Source organism: Manacus candei, unplaced genomic scaffold (genome assembly GCF_025592945.1).
Source record: "Manacus candei isolate 608988 ecotype Guabito, Panama unplaced genomic scaffold, ASM2559294v1 h1tg000198l, whole genome shotgun sequence".
NCBI lineage: Eukaryota > Metazoa > Chordata > Aves > Passeriformes > Pipridae > Manacus > Manacus candei.
Genome location: NW_026138246.1, coordinates 1 through 22,640, shown reverse-complemented (window position 1 = coordinate 22,640; position 22,640 = coordinate 1). Strand labels below are relative to the sequence as shown.

Genomic DNA, 22,640 nt, shown 5'->3' with positions numbered 1-22,640 from the left:
AAGGGATGGAGAAGGGATGGAGAAGGGATGGAGAAGGGGATGGAGAAGAGGATGGAGAAGGGATGGAGAAGGGATGGAGAAGGGATGGAGAAGGGATGGAGAAGGGGATGGAGAAGAGGATGGAGAAGGGATGGAGAAGGGATGGAGAAGGGGATGGAGAAGGGACATTGGGATAATGGCGGGATAACGGCGGGGTGGGAGGAGAGAGAGAAGGGATGGAAAAAGGATAAAGAAGGGATGGAGAAGGGAATGGAGAAGGGATGGAGAAGGGATTGAGAGGGAGAGGGAAAACATGGATAACCGGGATAATGGCAGGGTGAGAGGAGAGAGAGAGGGGATGGAGAAGGGATGGAGAAGGGGATGGAGAAGGGGAGGGAGAAGGGATGGAGGAGAAGGGATGGAGAAGGGATGGAGAAAGGGAGGGAGAAGGGATGGAGGAGAAGGGATGGAGAAGGGATGAAGGAGGATGGAGAAGGGGATGGAGAAGAAGGGGATGGAGAAGGAAATCCCACCCCTGGCCAACCCTCTCCCTGTCACCCAAGGCCCCACAGCCAAGTCTCCTCCCTCCCCCCCCTTCCCCTCCCCTCCCGCCCATCCCGCCGCCATCCCGGCCCCGTTCCCGCATTCCCGCGGCTCCCATCCCAGTATCCCAGTTATCCCAGTTATCCCAGGTATCCCAGGTATCCCAGGCACCTGTGGACGCAGCTGATGGCCTCCAGGTAGGCCATGGCCTTGCCCACCTGCAGGGCGTAGAGCACCAGGGTGGGCACGGGCGGGCGCGGCCGCCGCTGCTCCAGGAACTGCCCCAGCTGGAACGGGACATTCCCGGCGGGATCAGCGCCCGGGATGGGCCCCCAGGGGGGGAGATCCCGGAAAACCAGGAGCTCTGACCCGCCCGGGGAACGTCCTGGGAAATTCCTACTGATTTGTGTCCAGCCCATAGGGATGGGGATTGGGGATCAGTCTGGGATAGGGATTGGGAATCACTCTGGGATAGGGATTGGGGATCACCCTGGAATTGGGATCAGGGATCATTCTGGGATAGGGATTGGGGATCACCCTGGAATTGGGATTGGGAATCACTCTGGAATTGGGATTGGGGATCACCCTGGAATTGGGATTGGGGATCACTCTGGAATTGGGATTGGGGATCACTCTGGGATGGGGATTGGGAATCACTCTGGGATGGGGACTGGGGAAAAATCTGGAATTGGGATTGGGGAACACTGGAATTGGGATTGGGGATCACTCTGGGATGAGGATTGGGAATCACCCTGGGATGGGGATTGGTAATCACTCTGGGATAGGGATTGGGGATCAGTATGGAATTGGGATTGGGGATCACTCTGGAATTGGGATTGGGAATCACCCTGGGATGAGGATTGGGAATCACCCTGGAATTGGGATTGGGGATCACTCTGGAATTGGGATTGGGGATCACTCTGGGATGGGGATTGGGAATCACTCTGGGATAGGGATTGGGGATCACTCTGGAATTGGGATGGGGGAACACTGGAATTGGGATTGGGAATCACTCTGGGATAGGAATTGGGGATCACCCTGGGATGGGGATTGGGGACCACTCTGGGATGAGGATTGGGAATCACTCTGGAATTGGGATTGGGGATCACTCTGGGATGGGGATTGGGAATCACTCTGGGATAGGGATTGGGGATCACCCTGGAATTGGGATTGGGGATCACCCTGGGATAGGATTGGGGATCACCTTGGGATGGGGGTTGGGGGTCACTCTGGGATGGGGATTGGGGATCAGTATGGAATTGGGATTGGGGATCACCCTGGGATGGGGATTGGGGATCACTCTGGGATGGGGATTGGGAATCACTCTGGAATTGGGACTGGGGATCACCCTGGGATGGAGATTGGGGATCACTCTGGAATTGGGATTGGGGATCACTCTGGGATAGGAATTGGGGATCACCCTGGGATGGGGATTTGGGACCACTCTGGAATTGGGATTGGGAATCACCCTGGGATAGGGATTGGGGATAACTCTGGGATGGAGATTGGGGATCACCTCGGGATAAGGATTGGGAATCACCCTGGGATGGGATTGGGAATCATTATGGATTTGTGATTGGGGATAACTCTGGGATGGGGATTGGGGATCACCCTGGGATGGGGATTGGGGATCACCCCAGGATAAGGATTGGGGATCACTCTGGGATAGGGACTGGGGATCACTCTGGAATGGGGATTGGGAATCAGTATGGAATTGGGATCAGGGATCACTCTGGGATGGGGATTGGGAATCACCCTGGGATAGGGATTGGGGATCATCCTGGGATTGGGATTGGGGATCATTATGGAATTGGGATTGGGGATCACCCTGAGATGGGAATGGGGAATCACCCCAGGATAAGGACTGGGAATCACCCCAGGACAAGGGCTGGGAGTGACCCCAGGACAAAGCCTGGGAGTGACCCCGGGACAGGGCCTGGGACTCACCTCTCCGTATGGATACAGCTCCATGACGATCCAGGTGGGCTCGTCCTCGGCGATGCCGATGAGCTTCACGATGTGGGGGTGGTCCAGCTTCTTCATCAGCACTGGGAGAGGGGGACAAACCTCGGGATGAGCTTCCAGAGCCCCCAGTCCCGGTCCAAGGGGTGGGGGATGGGGACGGAGCAGGAGGAATTTCCTCGGAGGGCTCCTCCTCTCCTGGTTTTTTGGGATCTGCATCCTGGTGGTGCCTGTTTGTTCCCACCCAAGGATTCCACAGCTTCCCAGTGTCCCAGGGTGATTCCCAATCTCTATCCCAAGGTCATCCCCAATCCCAGTTCCAGGGTGATTCCCAATCCCATCCCAGAGTGATCCCGAATCCCCATCCCGGGGTGATTCCCAATCCCCATCCCAGGGTGATTCCCAATCCCTATCCCAGGGTGATCCCAAACCCCCATGCTGGAGTGATTCCCAATCCCTATCCCAGAGTGATTCCAAACCCCCATGCTGGAGTGATTCCCAATCCCTATCCCAGAGTGATTCCCAATCCCAATCCCAGGGTGATCCCCAATCCCCATCCCAGGGTGATCCCCAATCCCAATTCCAGGATGATCCCCAATCCCAGTTCCAGAGTGATTCCCAATCCCCATCTCAGGGTGATCCCCAATCCTTATCCCTGGGGGCTGGAGACAGAGCAGGAGGAATTTCCCAGGATGTCCCTCAAGGAGGTTGGAGCTCCTGGTTCTTAGGGATCCATCCCTGGATCAAGGGAATCCATGGATCCTGCCCAGGGTTCATGGGATCCATCCTGCTCTGCCCTGCATTCCAAAGGCTACTTTTCCAGGAGGTGCCAGGACAAGGCCCTGGAGAGCTGGGAACACCATCCCCCCCCTCACTCTCTCCCTGTTTTCCCTCTTCCCCCTCTCCCGGCTGATTCCCGACCCGCGGGCTGGGCGGCATTCCCGGGATGTACCTGCTTCCCTGAGGAACTTCTCCCTGTTTTCCGGGCTGCAATCCTGCTTGCAGGTCTTCACGGCCACGCTGATCCGCTCCCCTTCCTGAGGGGGAGGTGGGGGGAAAGGGAAAAGTTGGGAATGCTCCAGGATCCCGGATCCCTGCCGGATGCGGGGAGCGGGCGGGGGCTCACCGGAGGGGTGTAGATCCCCTCGTAGACCTCTCCGAAGAATCCTTCTCCCAGGATCCTTCCCAGCGTCACGGCTTCCCGGCGGATCCCGAAGTGTTGGGCTGCAGGGAAAAAGGGGAGCAGGGAATGTTGGGGGGCGGGGCCAGCGCCCGGGATCCCGGATCCCGGATGGTTCCATGGGAAAACAACTCCCCAGGTGGAGCGGGACATGTCCCGGGATATCAACCCTGCAAGGATCCATGGATTCTGTCCCAGGGGTTGTGGGATCCATCCCTGGATCAAGGGGACCCATCCCTGGATCAAGGGGATCCATGGATTCTGTTCCAGGGGTCGTGGGATCCATCCCTGGATCAAGGGGATCCATCCCTGAATCAAGAGGATCCATGGATCCTGCCCCATGGATGCTCCCATGGGATTCATCCCTGGATCAAGGGGATCCATGGATCCTGCCCCAGGTTTAATGGGATCCATCCCTGGATCAAGGGGATCCATCCCTGGATTTAGGGGATCCAGGGATCCTGCCCCGGGGGTTCATGGGATCCATCCCTGGATTAGGGGATCCATCCCAGGATCAAGAGGATCCATGGATGCTGCCCCATGGAAGCTCCCATGGGATCTATCCCTTGATTGAGGGGATCCATGGATGCTGCCCCAGGGTTCATGGGATCCATCCCAGGATCCAGGGGTTCCATGGATCCTGCCCCTGTGTTCATGGGATCCATCCCAGGATCCAAGAGATCCATGGATCCTGCCCCAGGGATCATGGGATCCATCCTTGGATAGAGTGGATCCATGGATCCTGCCCCATGAATGCTCCCATGGGATTCATCCCTGGATCAAGGGGATCCATCCCAGGATCCAGGGGATCTATGGATACTGCCCCATGGATGCTCCCATGGGATCTATTCCTGGATAAAGGGGATCCATGGATTCTGCCCCATGATGCACAGGATCCATCCCAGGATCCAGGGATGGATCCCATGATGCCTGGGGCAGGATCCATGGGATCCATCCCAGGATCAAAGGGATCCATCTCTGGATCAAGGGGATCCATGGATCCTGCCCCAGGCATCATGGGATCCATCCCTGGATTAGGGGATCCATCCCAGGATCAAGAGGATCCATGGATGCTGCCCCATGGATGCTCCCATGGGATCTATCCCTTGGTTGAGGGGATCCATGGATGCTGTCCCAGGGTTAATGGGATCCATCCCTGGATCAAGGGGATCCATCCCTGGATCAAGGGGATCCATAGATCCTGCCCCATGATCCATGGGATCCATCCCAGGATCCAGGGGATCCATGGATCCTGCCCCAGGGGTCATGGGATCTATCCCAGGATCAAAGGGATCCATCCCTGGATTGAGAGGACCCATGGATCCTGCCCCATGGATGCTCCCATGGAATCTATTCCTGGATAAAGGGGATCCATGGATTCTGCCCCGGGGGTCATGGGATCCATCCCTGGATCGAATGGATCCATGGATCCTGCCCCACAAATGCTCCCATGGGATTCATCCCTGGATCAAGGGGATCGATCCCTGGATCCAGGGGATCCATGGATCCTGCCCCAGGGTTCATGGGATCTATCCCAGGATCAAAGGGATCCATCCCTGGATCAAGGGGATCCATGGATCCAGCCCCATGGATGCTCCCATGGGATCATCCCAGCTCCCTCCGGAGCTTCCAAGGGGGGCTGAGGGGACAGGGTGGGAAGTTGGGAACGGGCAGGGAGGGAAGGGGGACACCCTTTTTTCATGGATACCCCGGGAACGGGACCCACCTCCAGACCTCGGCCCCGAGGACTCATCCAGGATTTCGGCGTAAATGTCGGAATCTGGGGGGGAAACCGGGATGCGGGAACGGCTTTGGGAATCTCGGTGAGTTCCAGCATTCCCGGGGAGTCAGGATGGCAGCCCGACATTCCCTGGGGATCCTCGGCTGCATCCCGACCCCCCCGACCCCTCCGCATCCCAAAATCCCTCCTGGATCGTGTCCCACCCCCCTTGGAAAGGCGGGAAGGGAAGGGGAGACCCTCGGACTCACCGACGCCGTCGGATACCGTGGAATGTCGGTCCCCCAGGGGCCTGTGGGGTGGGAAGGGGGTCAGGGAGCGGGATGAGGGGTGGGAAGGGGGTCAGGGAGCGGGATGAGGGGTGGGAAGGGGGTCAGGGAATGGGATATGAGGGGCGGGAAGGGGGTCAGGGATGGGATACGAGGGGCAGGAAGGGGGTCAGGGAGAGGGATGAGGGGAGGGAAGGGGATCAGGGAGCAGGATGAGGGGTGGGAAGGGGATCAGGGATTGGGAAGGGGATCAGGGAGCAGGATGAGGGGTGGGAAGGGGGTCAGGGAGTAGGATGAGGGTCAGGAAGCGGGATTAGGGGAGGGAAGGGGGTCAGGGAGAGGGATGAGGGGTGGGAAGGGGGTCAGGGAATGGGATGGGAGGCGGGAAGGGGGTCAGGGAGAGGGGTGAGGGGCGGGAAGGGGGTCAGGGAGAGGGATATGAGGGGCGGGAAGGGGGTCAGGGAGTAGGATGAGGGTCAGGAAGGGGGTCAAGGAATGGGATGAGGGGTGGGAAGGGGGTAAGGGATGGGATATGAGAGGTAGGAAGGGGGTCAGGGATTGGGATATGAGGGGCAGGAAGGGGGTCAGGGAGTGGGATGAGGGGCGGGAAGGGGGTAAGGGAGAGGGATGAGGTTCAGGGAGAGGGATGAGGGGTGGGAAGGGGGTCAAGGAATGGGATGAGGGGCAGGAAGGGGGGCAGAGATTGGGAAGGGGGTCAGGGAATAGGATGAGGGGCAAGAAGGGGGTCAGGGAATGGGATGAGGGGTGAGAAGGGGGTCAGAGAGCGGGATGAGGGGTGGGAAGGGGGTCAGGGATTGGGAAGGGGGTCAGGGATTGGATATGAGGGGTGGGAAGGGGTCAGGGAGCGGGATGAGTGTCAGGGAGCAGGATGAGGGGCGGGAAGGGGGTCAGGGAATGGGAAGGGGGTCAGGGAGTGGGATGAGGGGCAGGAAGGGGGTCAGGGAGGGGGATGAGGGGTAGGAAGGGGAATTCCCAACCCCACACTGGGATCAGGGAACGCCGGGAATGGGGCTGGGATCACTCACGGCGCCGGGATCTGCGGGAGGCTGATCCTCTTCTCCCGCTCTGCAGGAGGGGACACGGGACAGTCACACCCCAAAATCCTTGGGAACACGGGGGGTGGGGGATTCTGGGGGTCTCCAGGGCCCCCCCTCCCCACACATGCAGTGGGAATGGTGGGAATGGTGGGAATGGTGGGAATGGTGGGAATGGTGGCCATGGAGAGCCTGGAAAAGGGCGGGGGGGGGGAGCACTGGGGGGGATCCTGCTGTCCCAGCCCCATTCCCAGCCCAGCCTCATCCACATCCCAATCCCTGTCTCCATCCCATCTCCATCCCACCCCATCCCATCCCACTCCATCCCATCCCCATTCCATTCCCTTCCATCCCATCTCCATCCCATCCCCATTCCCAACCCCATTCCACTCCATCCCACCCCATTCCCACTCCATCTCATCTACATCCCATCTCCCTTCCACCCCATTCCCACTCCATCCCATCCCACTCCATCCCATTCCCAACCCCATTCCATCTCCATTCCCACTCCATCCCATCTCCATCCCATCCCATTCCCACCCAATTCCACCCCATCCCATCTCCATTCCCATCTTATTCCACTCTATCCAATCTCCCTTCCATCCCATTACCACCCCACTCCATCCCATTCCACTCCATCCCATCTCCATTCTCATTCCATCTCCATCCCATCCCATCCCATCCCATCCCATCCCATCCCATCCCATCCCATCCATCCCATCCATCCCATCCCATCCCATCCCATCCCATCCCATCCCATCCCATCCCATCCATCCCATCCCATCCCATCCATCCCATCCCATCCATCCCATCCCATCCCATCCCATCCCATCCCATTCCCATCCCATCCCATCCCACCCCATCCCCCCCCATTCCCATCCATCCCACCTTTCCTGAGGAGCAGGGACGTGTCCGTATCCCGCTGGATCCGGCAGTATCCGTCGATGAGCTCGGCCATGTTCTCCGCCTCGGCCAGAGACGCCGTCTGGATGCTCAGGGACTTGGGAAAAGCGGGAATGACGGGAATGGATGAGCCCAGGGAAGGACAGGGAGGTCTCCCCATCCCAGATTTCCCACCGCCATCCTTCCCAGCATCCCAAGGCTCCCGGGACAACACGGAAGGGCTCAATCCCGGGAATAGGATTTTGGGAGACGTTCCCCCCTCCGGCAGGGCTGGAGATGGAGCCATTCCCCCGATCCTGCTGGATCCACAGGGATCCCTGATTCCTCCCCTCCTGCCCGGCATTCCCAGAATTCCCCCGATCCTCTCCAGGGGGGATCCCCCATCCCTCCCCTCCCACCCGGCATTCCCAGAATTCCCCCGATCCTCTCCAGGGGGGATCCCCCATCCCTCCCCTCCCGCCCGGCATTCCTGGGATTCTCCCCAAACCTCACTGTAGGGGATCCCCCATCCCTCCCCTCCCGCCCGGCATTCCCAGGATCCCGCTGACCCCTCCCCTCCCGCCCGGCATTCCCAGGATTCCCCCGATCCTCACCGGGGGGATCCCCCATCCCTCCCCTCCGGCCCAGCATTCCCGGGATTCCCCCCGAACCCTCCCCTCCCGCCCGGCATTCCCGGGATTCCCCCGATCCTCCCTGGAAGGAATCCCCCTGATCCCTCCACTCCCGCCCGGCATTCCCGGGATTCCCACCAATCCTCACCGGGGGGCGGGGGGGGGAACCTGACCCCTCCCCTTCTGCCCGGCATTCCCGGGATTCCCCCCATCCCTCCCCTTCTGCCCGGCATTCCCAGAATTCCCCCCATCCTCACCAGGGGGGATCCCCCATTCCTCCCCTCCCGCCCGTCATTCCCGGGATCCCCCCAATCCTCACTGGGGAGGATCCCCCATTCCTCCCCTCCCGCCCGGCATTCCCGGGATTTCCCCGATCCTCTCCAGGGGGGATCCCCCATCCCTCCCCTCCCGCCCGGCATTCCCGGGATTTCCCCGATCCTCTCCAGGGGGGATCCCCCATCCCTCCCCTCCCGCCCGGCATTCCCGGGATCCCCCCCGATCCCTTCCCTCCCGCCCAGCATTCCCGGGATCCCTCCCGATCCCTCCCCTCCCTCCCGGCATTCCCGGCATTCCCGGGATCCTCACCGGGGGGGTCCCGCTGAGCCCCAGGTGCAGCAGAGCCCGCCCCTCCTCCGTCCCGGAGCACCGGATGGACGTGATGTCCCGGAATTCCGCCAGGCAGGTGGGCTGGGAACGGGGGGGAAGAGCCCCAGTTTGGGATTCAAGCCCCGGATCCGGAGCAGGAATCCCAGGAATTGCCCCGATCCCGGCGCCCCCACCTTGGTGTCCTTGCCGGTGACCTGCCGGATGCCCCTGGGGCCGATCACCAGATCCACCGAGATGTTCCAGCCTTGCTGCGGGGCCGGAGGGATTGGGGAGGGGGGTGAGGGACATCCCGAGGGACACGGCCCGGATCAGCCCATCCCATCCCATCCCATCCCATCCCATCCCATCCCATCCCATCCCATCCCATCCCATCCCATCCCATTCGATCCATCCCATCCATCCCATCCATCAAATCCCATCCCATCCCATCCCATCCATCCCATCCCATCCCATCCCATCCCATCCCATCCCATCCCATCCCATCCCATCCCATCCCATCCATCCCATCCCATCCCATCCATCCCATCCCATCCCATCCCATCCCATCCCATCCCATCCATCCCATCCCATCCCAGCCCAGCCCAGCCCATCCCATCCCATCCATCCCATCCCTCCATCCCATCCCATCCCATCCCATCCCATCCCATCCCATCCCATCCATCCCATCCCATCCCATCCCATCCCATCCCATCCCATCCCATCCCATCCCATCCATCCCATCCCATCCCATCCCATCCATCCCATCCCATCCCATCCCACATCCCATATGCCACATCCCATATCCCACAACCCAAATCCCACATTCCACATCCCACATCCCCATCCCACATCCCACATCCCCATCCCACATCCCCCATCCCACATCCCCATCCCAAATCCCACATCCCCATCCCACATCCCACATCCCAAATCCCACATCCTGTATCCCAAATCCCACATCCCACATCCCAAATCCCACATCCCACATCCCACATCCCACATCCCACATCCCACATCCCACATCCCACATCCCCCATCCCCCATCCCACATCCCCATCCCACATCCCAAATCCCAAATCCCGCATCCCACATCCCCCATCCCACATGCCAAATCCCACATCCCACATCCCCATCCCAAATCCCACATCCCACAAACACATCCCAAATCCCACATCCCACATCCCCCATCCCACATCCCCATCCCACAAACACATCCCCATCCCACATCCCAAATCCCAAATCCCGCATCCCACATCCCCCATCCCCCATCCCACATGCCAAATCCCACATCCCACATCCCCATCCCAAATCCCACATCCCACATCCCACATCCCAAATCCCACATCCCGCACCCCACATCCACATCCCACATCCCAAATCCCACATCCCACATCCCAAATCCCACATCCCGCACCCCACATCCACATCCCCCATCCCACATCCCCATCCCACATCCCCCATCCCACATCCCCATCCCACATCCTGTATCCCAAATCCCAAATCCCACATCCCACATCCCAAATCCCACATCCCGCATCCCACAAACACATCCCGCATCCCACATCCCCATCCCACATCCCACATCCCACAAACACATCCCACATCCCACAAACACATCCCACATCCCAAATCCCACATCCCACAAACACATCCCACATCCCAAATCCCACATCCCAAATCCCCCATCCCACATCCCCATCCCACATCCTGTATCCCAAATCCCACATCCTGTATCCCAAATCCCACATCCCAAATCCCAAATCCCAAATCCCACATCCCACATCCACATCCCACATCCCACATCCCATATGCCACATCCCATATGCCACATCCCCATCCCAAATCCCCATCCCAAATCCCACATCCCACATCCCATATCCCACATCCCCATCCTGCATCCCACATCCCCATCCTGCATCCCACATCACCATCCCACATCCTGTATCCCAAATCCCACATCCCACATCCAAATTTCCCATCCTGCATCCCACATCCCAAATCCCAAATCCCGCATCCCACATCCCCCATCCCACATCCCACATTCCCATCCCACATCCCAAATCCCACATCCCACATCCCACATCCCAAATCCCACATCCCACATCCCACATCCCCCATCCCCATCTCACATCCCACATCCCACATCCCCATCCCACATCCTGTATCCCAAATCCCACATCCCACAAACACATCCCAAATCCCACATCCCACATCCCACATCCCCCATCCCACATCCCCATCCCACAAACACATCCCCATCCCACATCCCACATCCCACATCCCCATCCCAAATCCCACATCCCACAAACACATCCCAAATCCCACATCCCACATCCCCCATCCCACATCCCCATCCCACAAACACATCCCCATCCCACATCCCACATCCCACATCCCAAATCCCACATCCCACATCCCACATCCCCATCCCCCATCCCACATCCCCATCCCACAAACACATCCCCATCCCACATCCCCCATCCCACATCCCAAATCCCACATCCCGCACCCCACATCCACATCCCACATCCCAAATCCCACATCCCACATCCCCCATCCCCCATCCCCATCTCACATCCCCCATCCCACATCCCCATCCCACATCCTGTATCCCAAATCCCACATCCCACATCCCATATCCCACATCCCACATCCCACATCCCAAATCCCAAATCCCACATCCCACATCCCCATCCCACATCCCCATCCCACATCCCAAATCCCCCATCCCTCATCCCAAATCCCCCGTCCCGGTTTCCCTCCGCGCCGCGGGACGCACGACGAGCTGGCACTGGAACGTCTCCTGGTCGATGGGGGCGAAGGCCCCGAGGGTGTGCAGGAACCTGAGGACACACTCCTCCTCCCGCAGCAGCGCGTACTGCTGGAACGTCTGCTGGATCATCTTCCGCAGCTGCCGCGGCTGCCGGGACACGGAGCGGGGACGGAGCGGGGTCAGGGGGAGCGTCGGGATCAGGGGGAGCGTCGGGATCGGGGAGAGAGTTGGGATCAGGGAGAGCGTCGGGATCGGGGAGAGCGTTGGGGTCAGGGAGAGCGTCGGGATCAGGGAATGGATTGGGATCAGGGAATGGATCGGGATCAGGGAATGGATTGGGATCAGGGGGTGTGTCGGGATAAGAGGGCACATCGAGATCAGGGGGAGCGTCGGGATGAGGGAGCACATCGGGATCAGGGAGTGCAGCGGGATCAGGGGGTGCATTGGGATCAGGGAGAGCATCAGGATCAGGGAGAGCGTCGGGATCAAGGGGTGCATCAGGATCAGGGAGAGTGTCAGGATCAGGGAGAACATCGGGATCAGGGAGCACATCGGGATCAGGGAATGGATCAGGATCAGGGGGCGCGTCGGGATCAGGGAATGGATCGGGATTGGGGGTGCATCGGGATTGGGGGTGCATCGGGATCAAGGGAGAGCATCGAGATCAGGGAGAGCATCGGGATCATGGGGAGCATTGGGATCAGGGAATGGATCGGGATCAGGGGGAGCGTCAGGATAAGGGGGCACATTGAGATCAGGGGGAGCATCGGGATCAGGGAGAGCGTCGGGATCAGGGAGAGCGTTGGGATCAGGCAATGGATCGGAATCAGGGAATGGATCGGGATCAGGGAATGGATCGGGATCAGGGAATGGATTGGGATCAGGGAATGGATTGGGATCAGGGGGCGTGTCGGGATAAGAGGGCACATCGAGATCAGGGGAGCATCGGGATCAGGGAGAGCGTCGGGATCAGGGAGAGCGTCGGAATCAGGGGGAGCAGCGGGATCATGGAATGGATCGGGATCAGGGGGAGCATCGGGATGAGGGAGAGCGTCGGGATCAGGGAGAGCATCGGGATCAGGGAGAGCATCGAGATCAGGGAGAGCATCGGGATCATGGGGAGCATTGGGATCAGGGAATGGATCGGGATCAGGGGGAGCGTCAGGATAAGGGGGCACATTGAGATCAGGGGGAGCATCGGGATCAGGGAGAGCGTCGGGATCAGGGAGAGCGTTGGGATCAGGGAATGGATCGGGATCAGGGAATGGATCGGGATCAGGGAATGGATTGGGATCAGGGAATGGATTGGGATCAGGGGGCGTGTTGGGATAAGAGGGCACATCGAGATCAGAGGGAGCATCGGGATGAGGGAGCACATCGGGATCAGGGAGTGCAGCGGGATCAGGGGGTGCATTGGGATCAGGGAGAGCATCAGGATCAGGGAGAGCGTCGGGATCAAGGGGTGCATCAGGATCAGGGAGAGTGTCGGGATCAGGGAGAACATCGGGATCAGGGAGCACATCGGGATCAGGGAATGGATCAGGATCAGGGGGCGCGTCGGGATCAGGGAATGGATCGGGATTGGGGGTGCATCGGGATTGGGGGTGCATCGGGATCAAGGGAGAGCATCGAGATCAGGGAGAGCATCGAGATCAGGGAGAGCATCGGGATCATGGGGAGCATTGGGATCAGGGAATGGATCGGGATCAGGGGGAGCGTCAGGATAAGGGGGCACATTGAGATCAGGGGGAGCATCGGGATCAGGGAGAGCGTCGGGATCAGGGAGAGCGTTGGGATCAGGGAATGGATCGGGATCAGGGAATGGATTGGGATCAGGGAATGGATTGGGATCAGGGGGCGTGTCGGGATAAGAGGGCACATCGAGATCAGGGGGAGCGTCGGGATCAGGGAGAGAGTTGGGATCAGGGAGCGTAGCAGGATCAGGGAGAGCGTCAGGATCAGGGAGAGCATCAGGATCAGGGAGAGCATCGGGATCAGGGAGAGAGTTGGGATCAGGGAGAGCGTTGGGATCAAGGGGTGCATCGGGATCAGGGAGCACATCGGGATCAGGGAACGGATTGGGATTAGAGAGTTGGGATCAGGGAGCGTATCAGGATCAGGGAGAGCGTCGGGATCAGGGGGTGCATCGGGATCAGGGAGAGCGTCGGGATCAGGGAGTGCATCGGGATCAGGGGGAGCATTGGGATCAGGGGGAGCATCGGGATCGGGGAATGGATCAGGATCAGGGGTGCATTGGGATGAGGGAGCACATCGGGATCAGGGGCTGCATTGGGATCAGGGAGAGCATCGGGATCAGGGAGAGAGTTGGGATCAGGGAGAGCATCGGGATCAGGGAATGGATCAGGATCAGGGAACGGATCGGGATCAGGGAATGGATCAGGATCAGGGGTGCATCAGGATCAGGGAGAGCATCGGGATCAGGGAGAGCGTTGGGATTGGGGAGAGCATCGGGATCATGGGGAGCATTGGGATCAGGAAGAGCGTCGGGATCAGGGGGAGTGTCGAGATCAGGGGGAGCATCGGCATCAGGGAGAGCATTGGAATGGGGGAATGGATCAGGATCAGGGAGAGCATCGGGATGAGGGAGCACATCGGGATCAGGGGCTGCATCGGGATCAGGGAGAGTGTCGGGATCAGGGAGTGCATTGGGATCAGGGAGAGTGTCGGGATCAGGGAATGGATCGGGATCAGGGGGAGCATTGGGATCAGGGAACAGATCGGGATCAGAGAGAGCGTCGGGATCAGGGAGAGAATGGGGATCAGGGAACAGATCGGGATCGGGGAGAGCGTCGGGATCAGGGGGAGAGTTGGGATCAGGGAGAGCGTCGGGATCAGGGAATGGATCGGGATCGGGGGAGCATTGGGATCAGGGAGAGCATCGTGATCGGGGGGAGAGTCAGGATCAGGGAACGGAGTGGGATCAGGGAGAGCATCGGCATCAGGGAGAGTATCGGGATCAGGGAGAGAATGGGGATCAGGGAACAGATTGGGATCAGGGAGAGCATCAGGATCAGGGAACGGGTCAGGATCAGGGAGAGTATCGGGATCAGGGAACATATTGGGATCAGGGGGCGCATCAGGATCAGGGAACGGATCAGGATCAGGGGGTGCATCGGGATCAGGGGGCACACGGACACACATGGAGACATGCACATGGACATATGTGGACACACACGGACATATAGACACACGGACACACAGACACACGTGGACACACGGATACATACGGACACACATGGACACATGGACACACATGGACACACGGACACATGGACACACATATACATAGACACATGTGAACACACATGGACACACATGGACACACGTGGACACACGTGGACACACGTGGACACACTTGGACACACTTGGACACAGGTGGACACACATGGACACCTGTACACACATGGACACACATGGACACACATGGACACATATGGACACACGGGGACACATGGACACACGTGGACACACGTGGACACACATGGACACATATGGACACACATGGACACACGTGGACACACGTGGACACACATGGACACATATGGACACACATGGACACACGTGGACACACGTGGACACACATGGACACATGGACACCTGTACACACATGGACACCTGGACACACATGGACACACGTGGACACACATGGACACACTTGGACACATGGACACCTGTACACACATGGACACACGTGGACACACGTGAACACACGGACACATGTGGACACACATGGACACGTGGACACACGTGGACACGCGGATACATATGGACACACATGGACACGTGGACACACATGGACACATGGACACCTGTACACACATGGACACACATGGACACATATGGACACACGGACACACATGGACACACGTGGACACACGTGGACACATGGACACCTGTACACACATGGACACCTGTACACACATGGACACACGTGGACACACATGGACACACGTGGACACACATGGACACCTGTACACACATGGACACACGTGGACACACGTGAACACATGGACACATGTGGACACACGGATACATACGGACACACATGGACACACGGACACATGTGGACACACATGGACACGTGGACACACGTGGACACGCGGATACATATGGACACACATGGACACGTGGACACACATGGACACATGGACACATGTGAACACACGTGGACACACACGTGGACACACGGACACACAGACACACATGGACACACATGGACACACGGACACATGGACACATGGACACGTATACATGGACACATGTGAACACACGTGGACACACACGTGGACACATGGAAACACACGGACACACGGACACACGGACACACGGACATGCGTGGACTCACCTTGAGGTTCTCCAGCATCTGGCTGGGGAAGAACAGGTCCAGCCCCACCTCCTTCCTGCGGGCACAGAATCCCGGGAATGTCACCGTGAGGAGAGGGGACACCCAGGGAAGGGGCTCAGTGCCCTCCCCCCAGGATGGGGAGGGGGAGGAGGATGAGGAAGATGGGGAGGATGAGGAGGATGGGGAGGATGAGGAGGATGGGGAGGATGAGGAGGATGGGGAGGATGAGAAGCTGTGGAAGGATGAGGAGGATAAGGATTCATGGGATGATGAGGAGGATGAGGAGCTGTGGGAGGATGAAGAGGATGAAGAGCTGCAGAAGGATGAGGAGCTGTGGAAAGCTGAGGCTCCATGGGAGGATGAGGAGTCGTGGGAGGATGAGGAGGATGAGAAGGATGAGGAGGATGAGGAGCCATGGGGGGATGAGGAACTGTGGGAGGATGAGGAGCAGCAGGAGGATGAGGAGGAGGAGGAGGAGCTGTGGGAGGGTGGGGAGGATGGAGAGATGTGGGAGGATGAGGAGGATGGGGAGGATGAAGAGCTGTGGGAGGATGAGGAGGATGAGGAGGGTAAGGAGGATAAGGAGGATGAGGAGCTGTAGGAGGATGAGGAGGATGGGGAGGATGGGGAGGATGGGGAGGATGAGGAGCTGTAGGAGGATGAAGAGCTGTGGGAGGATGGGGAGGATGAGGAGCTGTGGGAGGATGAGGAGCAGCAGGAGAATGAGGAGGATGAGGAGCTCTGGGAGGATGAGGAGTCATGGGAGGATGAGGAGGATGAGGAATATGGTGAGCTGTGGGAGGCTGAGGAGCTCTGGGAGGATGAGGAGGATGAGGAGCAGCAGGAGGATGAGGAGGATGAGGAGCAGCAGGAGGATGAGGAGGATGAGGAGCTCTGGGAGGATGAGGAAGGCCACGGGCACATTCCCAGCCCCCCTGGGAACGCCGGGATGGGGGGAGGGATCCTGGGCTGGACTCACTCCAGGAACTCGAAGTTGGATTTCTTGTCCAGCGCGTTGTGGGGCATGTCCTTGTAGAACCTCCTGCGGGAACGGGAACAGGGACGTCACACGGGGACAGGGAGGGGGACAGGGACAGGGATATCACACAGGGATAGGGACAGGGACAGGGACATCACACAGGGACATCACACAGGGACAGGGACATCACACAGGGACAGGGACAGGGACAGGGACAGGGACAGGGACAGGGACAGGGACAGGGACAGGGACATCACACAGGGACAGGGACAGAGACAGGGACAGGGATGGGGACAGGGACATCACACAGGGACATCACACAGGGACAGGGATATCACACAGGGACAGGGACAGGGACAGGGACAGCACACAGGGACAGGGACAGAGACAGGGACAGGGACATCACACAGGGACAGGGATATCACACAGGGACAGGGATATCACACAGAGACAGGGACATCACACAGGGACAGGGACAGGGACAGCGACAGGGATATCACACAGGGATAGGGACAGGGACATCACACAGGGACAGGGACAGGGACGTTACACAGGGACATCACACAGGGACAGGGACAGCGACAGGGACAGGGATATCACACAGGGATAGGGACAGGGACATCACACAGGGACAGGGACAGGGACAGGGACAGGGACATCACACAGGGACATCACACAGGGACAGGGGTGTCCCCAGGACAGGGCCATCACACAGGGCCATCACACAGGGACAGGGGTGCCCCCAGGACAGGGACATCACGCAGGGACATCAAACAGGGACAGGGGTGTCCCAGGACAGGGCCATCAGACAGGGCCCCCTGTCCCCTCCTGTCCCCCTGCCACCTCTGGCAGAGCGGGACGATCCCTCCTGTCCCCAGGTCCCGGTCCCAGAGCCCTCCCCTGCCCTCCCACAGGGACAGAGGGACACAGGGACACACCTGGGAGGGGACACAGGGACAGAGACACACCTGGGAGGGGACAGAGGGACACAGGGACACACCTGGGAGGGGACACAGTGACAGACCTGGGAGGGGACAGAGGGGACACAGGGACACAGGGACAGACCTGGGAGGGGACACAGGGACAGGGACAGACCTGGGAGGGGACAGAGGGGCACAGGGACATACTTGGGAGGGGACAGAGGGACAGAGGGGACAGGAAGGGACAGGAGGGACGTACCTGGGGGGGGACAGAGGGACAGAGGGGACAGGAAGGGATAGGAGGGACGTACCTGGGGGGGGATAGAGGGATAGAGGGAAGGAGGGACATGGGGACAGGGGGACAGAAGGACAAAGGGGACAGGAGGGATGTACCTGGCGGGGGGGGGTGGGTGTGACAGAGGGATGGAATGGAGGGACATGGGGACAGGGGGACAGAGGGACAGAGGGACAGAGGGGACAGAGGGGATGGAGGGATGTACCTGGGGGGTTGCACAGAGGGATGGAGGGAAGGAGACACTGAGGGACAGAGGGACACGAAGGGACGCAGAGGGACGGACGTGGCAGGGGACAGAGGGATGGAGGGACATGGGGGGACACGGGGGGGACATTTGGGGCCAGGGGCCGTACCTGAGCTCGAGGCAGCCGAGCTGCAGGGCCATGCCCTCGCTCACCTTGCTGGCGTAGTTCTGCATGTACTCACTGCGGAGCTGAGGGGACACCGTCAGGGACAAGGGGACACCGTCAGGGGACAGCGGGGACAGCGGGGACATGGGCAGGGACACCCCGGGACACGGGCAGGGACAGCGGGGACACGGGTAGGGACAGCAGGGACATGGGCAGGGACAGAGGGGACATGGGCAGGGACAGAGGGGACAGGGGAAGGGACAGCAGGGACACGGGGAAGGGACAGAGGGGACAGCAAGGACAGCGGGGACATGAGTAGGGAGAGCGGGGACATGGGCAGGGACACCCCGGGATACAGGGAAGGGGACAGAGGGGACACGGGGTGGTGAAGGAGTGACAGGGAGGGTGACAGGGATGGTGACAGGGAGGGTGACAGGGATAGTGACAGGGGAGGGTGATAGGGATGGTGACAGGGAGTGACAGGGAAGGGTGACAGGGAAGGTGACAGGGAAGGGACAGGGGGAGGGTGACAGGGAAGGGTGACAGGGAGTGACAGGGGAGGGTGACAGGGAGTGACAGGGAGGGTGGCAGGGAAGGTGACAGGGAAGGGACACGGGGAGGGTGAGAGGGAGTGACAGGGGAGGGTGACAGGGATGGTGGCAGGGAAGGGTGACAGGGAAGGTGACAGGGGATGGTGGCAGGGAAGGTGACAGGGATGGTGACAGGGGAGAGTGACAGGGAGGGTGACAGGGGAGGGTGACAGGGAGGGTGACAGGGAAGGTGACAGGGATGGTGGCAGGGAAGGTGACAGGGGATGGTGGCAGGGAGGGTGACAGGGGAGGGTGACAGGGAGGGTGACAGGGGATGGTGGCAGGGAAGGTGACAGGGATGGTGGCAGGGAAGGTGACAGGGGATGGTGGCAGGGAGGGTGACAGGGGAGGGTGACAGGGAGGGTGACAGGGGATGGTGGCAGGGAAGGTGACAGGGGAGGGTGACAGGGATGGTGGCAGGGGAGGGTGACAGGGATGGTGACAGGGATGGTGACAGGGATGGTGACAGGGGAGAGTGACAGGGAGGGTGACAGGGGAGAGTGACAGGGAGGGTGACAGGGGAGGGTGACAGGGGAGGGTGACAGGGGATGGTGGCAGGGGAGGGTGACAGGGAAGGTGACAGGGGATGGTGGCAGGGAAGGTGACAGGGGATGGTGGCAGGGAAGGTGACAGGGGATGGTGACAGGGAGGGTGACAGGGGATGGTGACAGGGGATGGTGGCAGGGATGGTGACAGGGGAGGGTGACAGGGAGGGTGACAGGGAGGGTGATAGGGGAGGGTGACAGGGATGGTGACAGGGGAGGGTGACAGGGAAGGTGACAGGGAAGGTGACAGGGATGGTGGCAGGGAAGGTGACAGGGAGGGTGACAGGGGAGGGTGACAGGGAGGGTGACAGGGAAGGTGACAGGGGTGGTGACAGGGAGGGTGCAGGGAGGGTGACAGGGGATGGTGGCAGGGAAGGTGACAGGGGAGGGTGACAGGGAAGGTGACAGGGATGGTGACAGGGGAGAGTGACAGGGAGGGTGACAGGGGAGGGTGACAGGGGATGGTGACAGGGATGGTGGCAGGGAAGGTGACAGGGAGGGTGACAGGGAAGGTGACAGGGAGGGTGACAGGGGAGGGTGACAGGGGATGGTGACAGGGGATGGTGGCAGGGAAGGTGACAGGGGAGGGTGACAGGGATGGTGACAGGGGAGGGTGACAGGGAAGGTGACAGGGAAGGTGACAGGGATGGTGGCAGGGAAGGTGACAGGGGATGGTGACAGGGGAGAGTGACAGGGAGGGTGACAGGGGAGGGTGACAGGGAGGGTGACAGGGAAGGTGACAGGGAGGGTGACAGGGAAGGGTGACAGGGGATGGTGACAGGGATGGTGGCAGGGAAGGTGACAGGGGATGGTGACAGGGGATGGTGACAGGGAGGGTGACAGGGAAGGTGACAGGGAGGGTGACAGGGAGGGCTCTGGGTGACAAACCCTCAGGGCTCTGGGGTGACAAACCCTGGGGGTTCTGGGTGACAAACCCTGGGGTGACAAACCCTCGAGGCCCTCCGGTGACAAACCCTTGGGTGACAAACCCTGGGAGCTCTGGGGTGACAAACTCTGGGGGTGACAAACCCTGGGGGCTCTGGGGAATCCCATTTTTGGGACCGGAGAGGAGGGATTTGGGGCTGGGTGGGACAGGAGGATCCCCTGGATCCCCCCCCGGACCTGCTGGTAGAAGTAGAGCAGGGTGGTCCTGTCCTCCTGGAAGCGCTCCAGGAAATCCTCGGGAAGGTACCGGATCTGCAGGTCGTACCTGGAAGCAGCAGAGCCGCCAAACCCCCTCGTTCCGTGTCCTTCCCTATCCCAGGGGGGGCAATTCCAGGCGGATTTTTGGGGTGCAGGGGTGTCTCCTACCTCCACTCGGCCTCCAGGTGCAGACACTCGTACCTGTCCTGCACCTCTCCCACCGTCAGCTCCGGGTGCAGCCAATGGACCTCGTCGGATTTGACGTGTTTGAGCCTCAGTCCGTAGCACCGGGACAGCCGGATGTCCGGCCCGATCCGACCGCTCAGCAGGATCGAGCGGATCACCTCCTGAGGGGACGGCGAGCACGGGATGGGTGGGGTGGGAAGGGACCCTAAAGCTCATCCCGGCCCAACCCCGGCACCTCCTGCTGTCCCAGGGGATCCAACCCGGCCTTGGACACTGCCAGGGATCCAGGGGCAGCCACAGCTTCTCTGGGAATTCCAGCCCAGCCCCTCCCCACCCTCCCAGCCAGGAATCCCTTCCCAATCTCCCTCCCAAATCTCCCCTTTCCCACTGGGATCCATTCCCTGGGGCCTGGCATTCCAGGCCCTCATCCCCAGTCCCTCTCCAGCTCTCCTGGAGCCCCTTTTAGGCACCACATTCCCAGTCCAGAGCCCCCTTTCCAGGATGGAAAAGTCCCACCTTTCCATGTTGGAAAAGTCCCACCTTTCCATGTTGGAAAAGTTCCACATTCCCATGTTGGAAAAGTCCCACATTCCCATGAAGGAAAAGCCCCACATTCCCAGCGCAGAGTCACCTTTCCAGGATGGAAAAGCCCCACATTCCCAGCCCAGAGCCACCTTTCCAGGATGGAAAAGTCTCACATTTCCATGAATGAAAAGTCCCACATTCCCATGAAGGAAAAGTCCCACATTCCCAGCCCAGACCCACCTCTCCAGGAAGGAAAAGCCCCACATTCCCAGCGCAGAGCCACCTTTCCATGATGGAAAAGTCCCACATTCCCATGTTGGAAAAGTCCCACATTCCCATGATGGAAAAGTCCCACATTCCCACGTTGGAAAGTCCCACATTCCCAGGATGGAAAAGTCCCACATTCCCATGTTGGAAAAGTCCCACATTCCCATATTGGAAAAGTCCCACATTCCCAGCCCAGACCCACCTCTCCAGGAAGGAAAAGCCCCACATTCCCAGCCCAGAGCCACCTTTCCAGGATGGAAAAGCCCCACATTCCCAGTCCAGAACCCCCTTTCCAGGATGGAAAAGTCCCACATTCCCAGCCCAGAGCCACCTCTCCACAATGGAAAAGTCCCACATTCCCATGAAGGAAAAGTCCCACATTCCCAGGATGGAAAAGTCCCACATTCCCATGATGGAAAAGTCCCACATTCCCACGTTGGAAAAGTCCCACATTCCCATGAAGGAAAAGTCCCACATTCCCATGTTGGAAAAGCCCCACATTCCCAGCCCAGAGCCACCTCTCCAGGAAGGAAAAGCCCCACATTCCCAACCCAGGGAGCTCTGGGAACTCCTGCTCCACTGGAAACACCGTTGAAAGAGCCCAATCCCGCAATCCCATCCCGAATTCCGGCCCGTTCCCGGCCCCACGCACCCGGATCTCGGTGCTCACGGCGCACTTGACCAGCTTGAAGTTCTTGCCCATGTTGAAGCTGTTGCTGTAGAAGCAAACCTTGAGGATCCGCGTCTCCTCCTGCTCCTCCCGCTCCTCCTTGGACGCCTCCGGGCCCGTTCCCGCCTCCATTCCCGGCCCCGGGCCCGTTCCCGCCCAGGGATCCGAGTCCGGGGAGACGCCGCGGCCGGAGCCGCTTCCCGACG

The 22,640-nt window shown here is 59.9% G+C and overlaps 1 protein-coding gene across 1 annotated transcript in view; it reads right to left on the bottom strand.

Annotated features, from left to right (window-relative positions):
- The window catches only part of PTK2B (protein tyrosine kinase 2 beta), a 59,872-nt gene extending 37,241 nt beyond the window's left edge, over positions 1-22,631 (bottom strand). Inside the window, exons 1-17 of the mRNA XM_051774388.1 lie at positions 22,417-22,631; positions 20,955-21,133; positions 20,766-20,853; positions 18,512-18,591; positions 16,944-17,006; positions 15,965-16,019; positions 11,605-11,745; positions 9,020-9,094; positions 8,826-8,927; positions 7,615-7,726; positions 6,718-6,757; positions 5,654-5,694; positions 5,391-5,444; positions 3,611-3,708; positions 3,437-3,521; positions 2,470-2,570; positions 694-809 (exon numbers count right to left, since the gene is read on the bottom strand). Of these exons, the coding sequence (XP_051630348.1) occupies positions 694-809; positions 2,470-2,570; positions 3,437-3,521; positions 3,611-3,708; positions 5,391-5,444; positions 5,654-5,694; positions 6,718-6,757; positions 7,615-7,726; positions 8,826-8,927; positions 9,020-9,094; positions 11,605-11,745; positions 15,965-16,019; positions 16,944-17,006; positions 18,512-18,591; positions 20,766-20,853; positions 20,955-21,133; positions 22,417-22,566 (1,580 nt within the window). The 5' untranslated portion in view covers positions 22,567-22,631. The remainder of the gene's footprint in view (positions 1-693; positions 810-2,469; positions 2,571-3,436; positions 3,522-3,610; positions 3,709-5,390; positions 5,445-5,653; positions 5,695-6,717; positions 6,758-7,614; positions 7,727-8,825; positions 8,928-9,019; positions 9,095-11,604; positions 11,746-15,964; positions 16,020-16,943; positions 17,007-18,511; positions 18,592-20,765; positions 20,854-20,954; positions 21,134-22,416) is intronic.
- Positions 22,632-22,640: the final 9 nt, after the last annotated feature.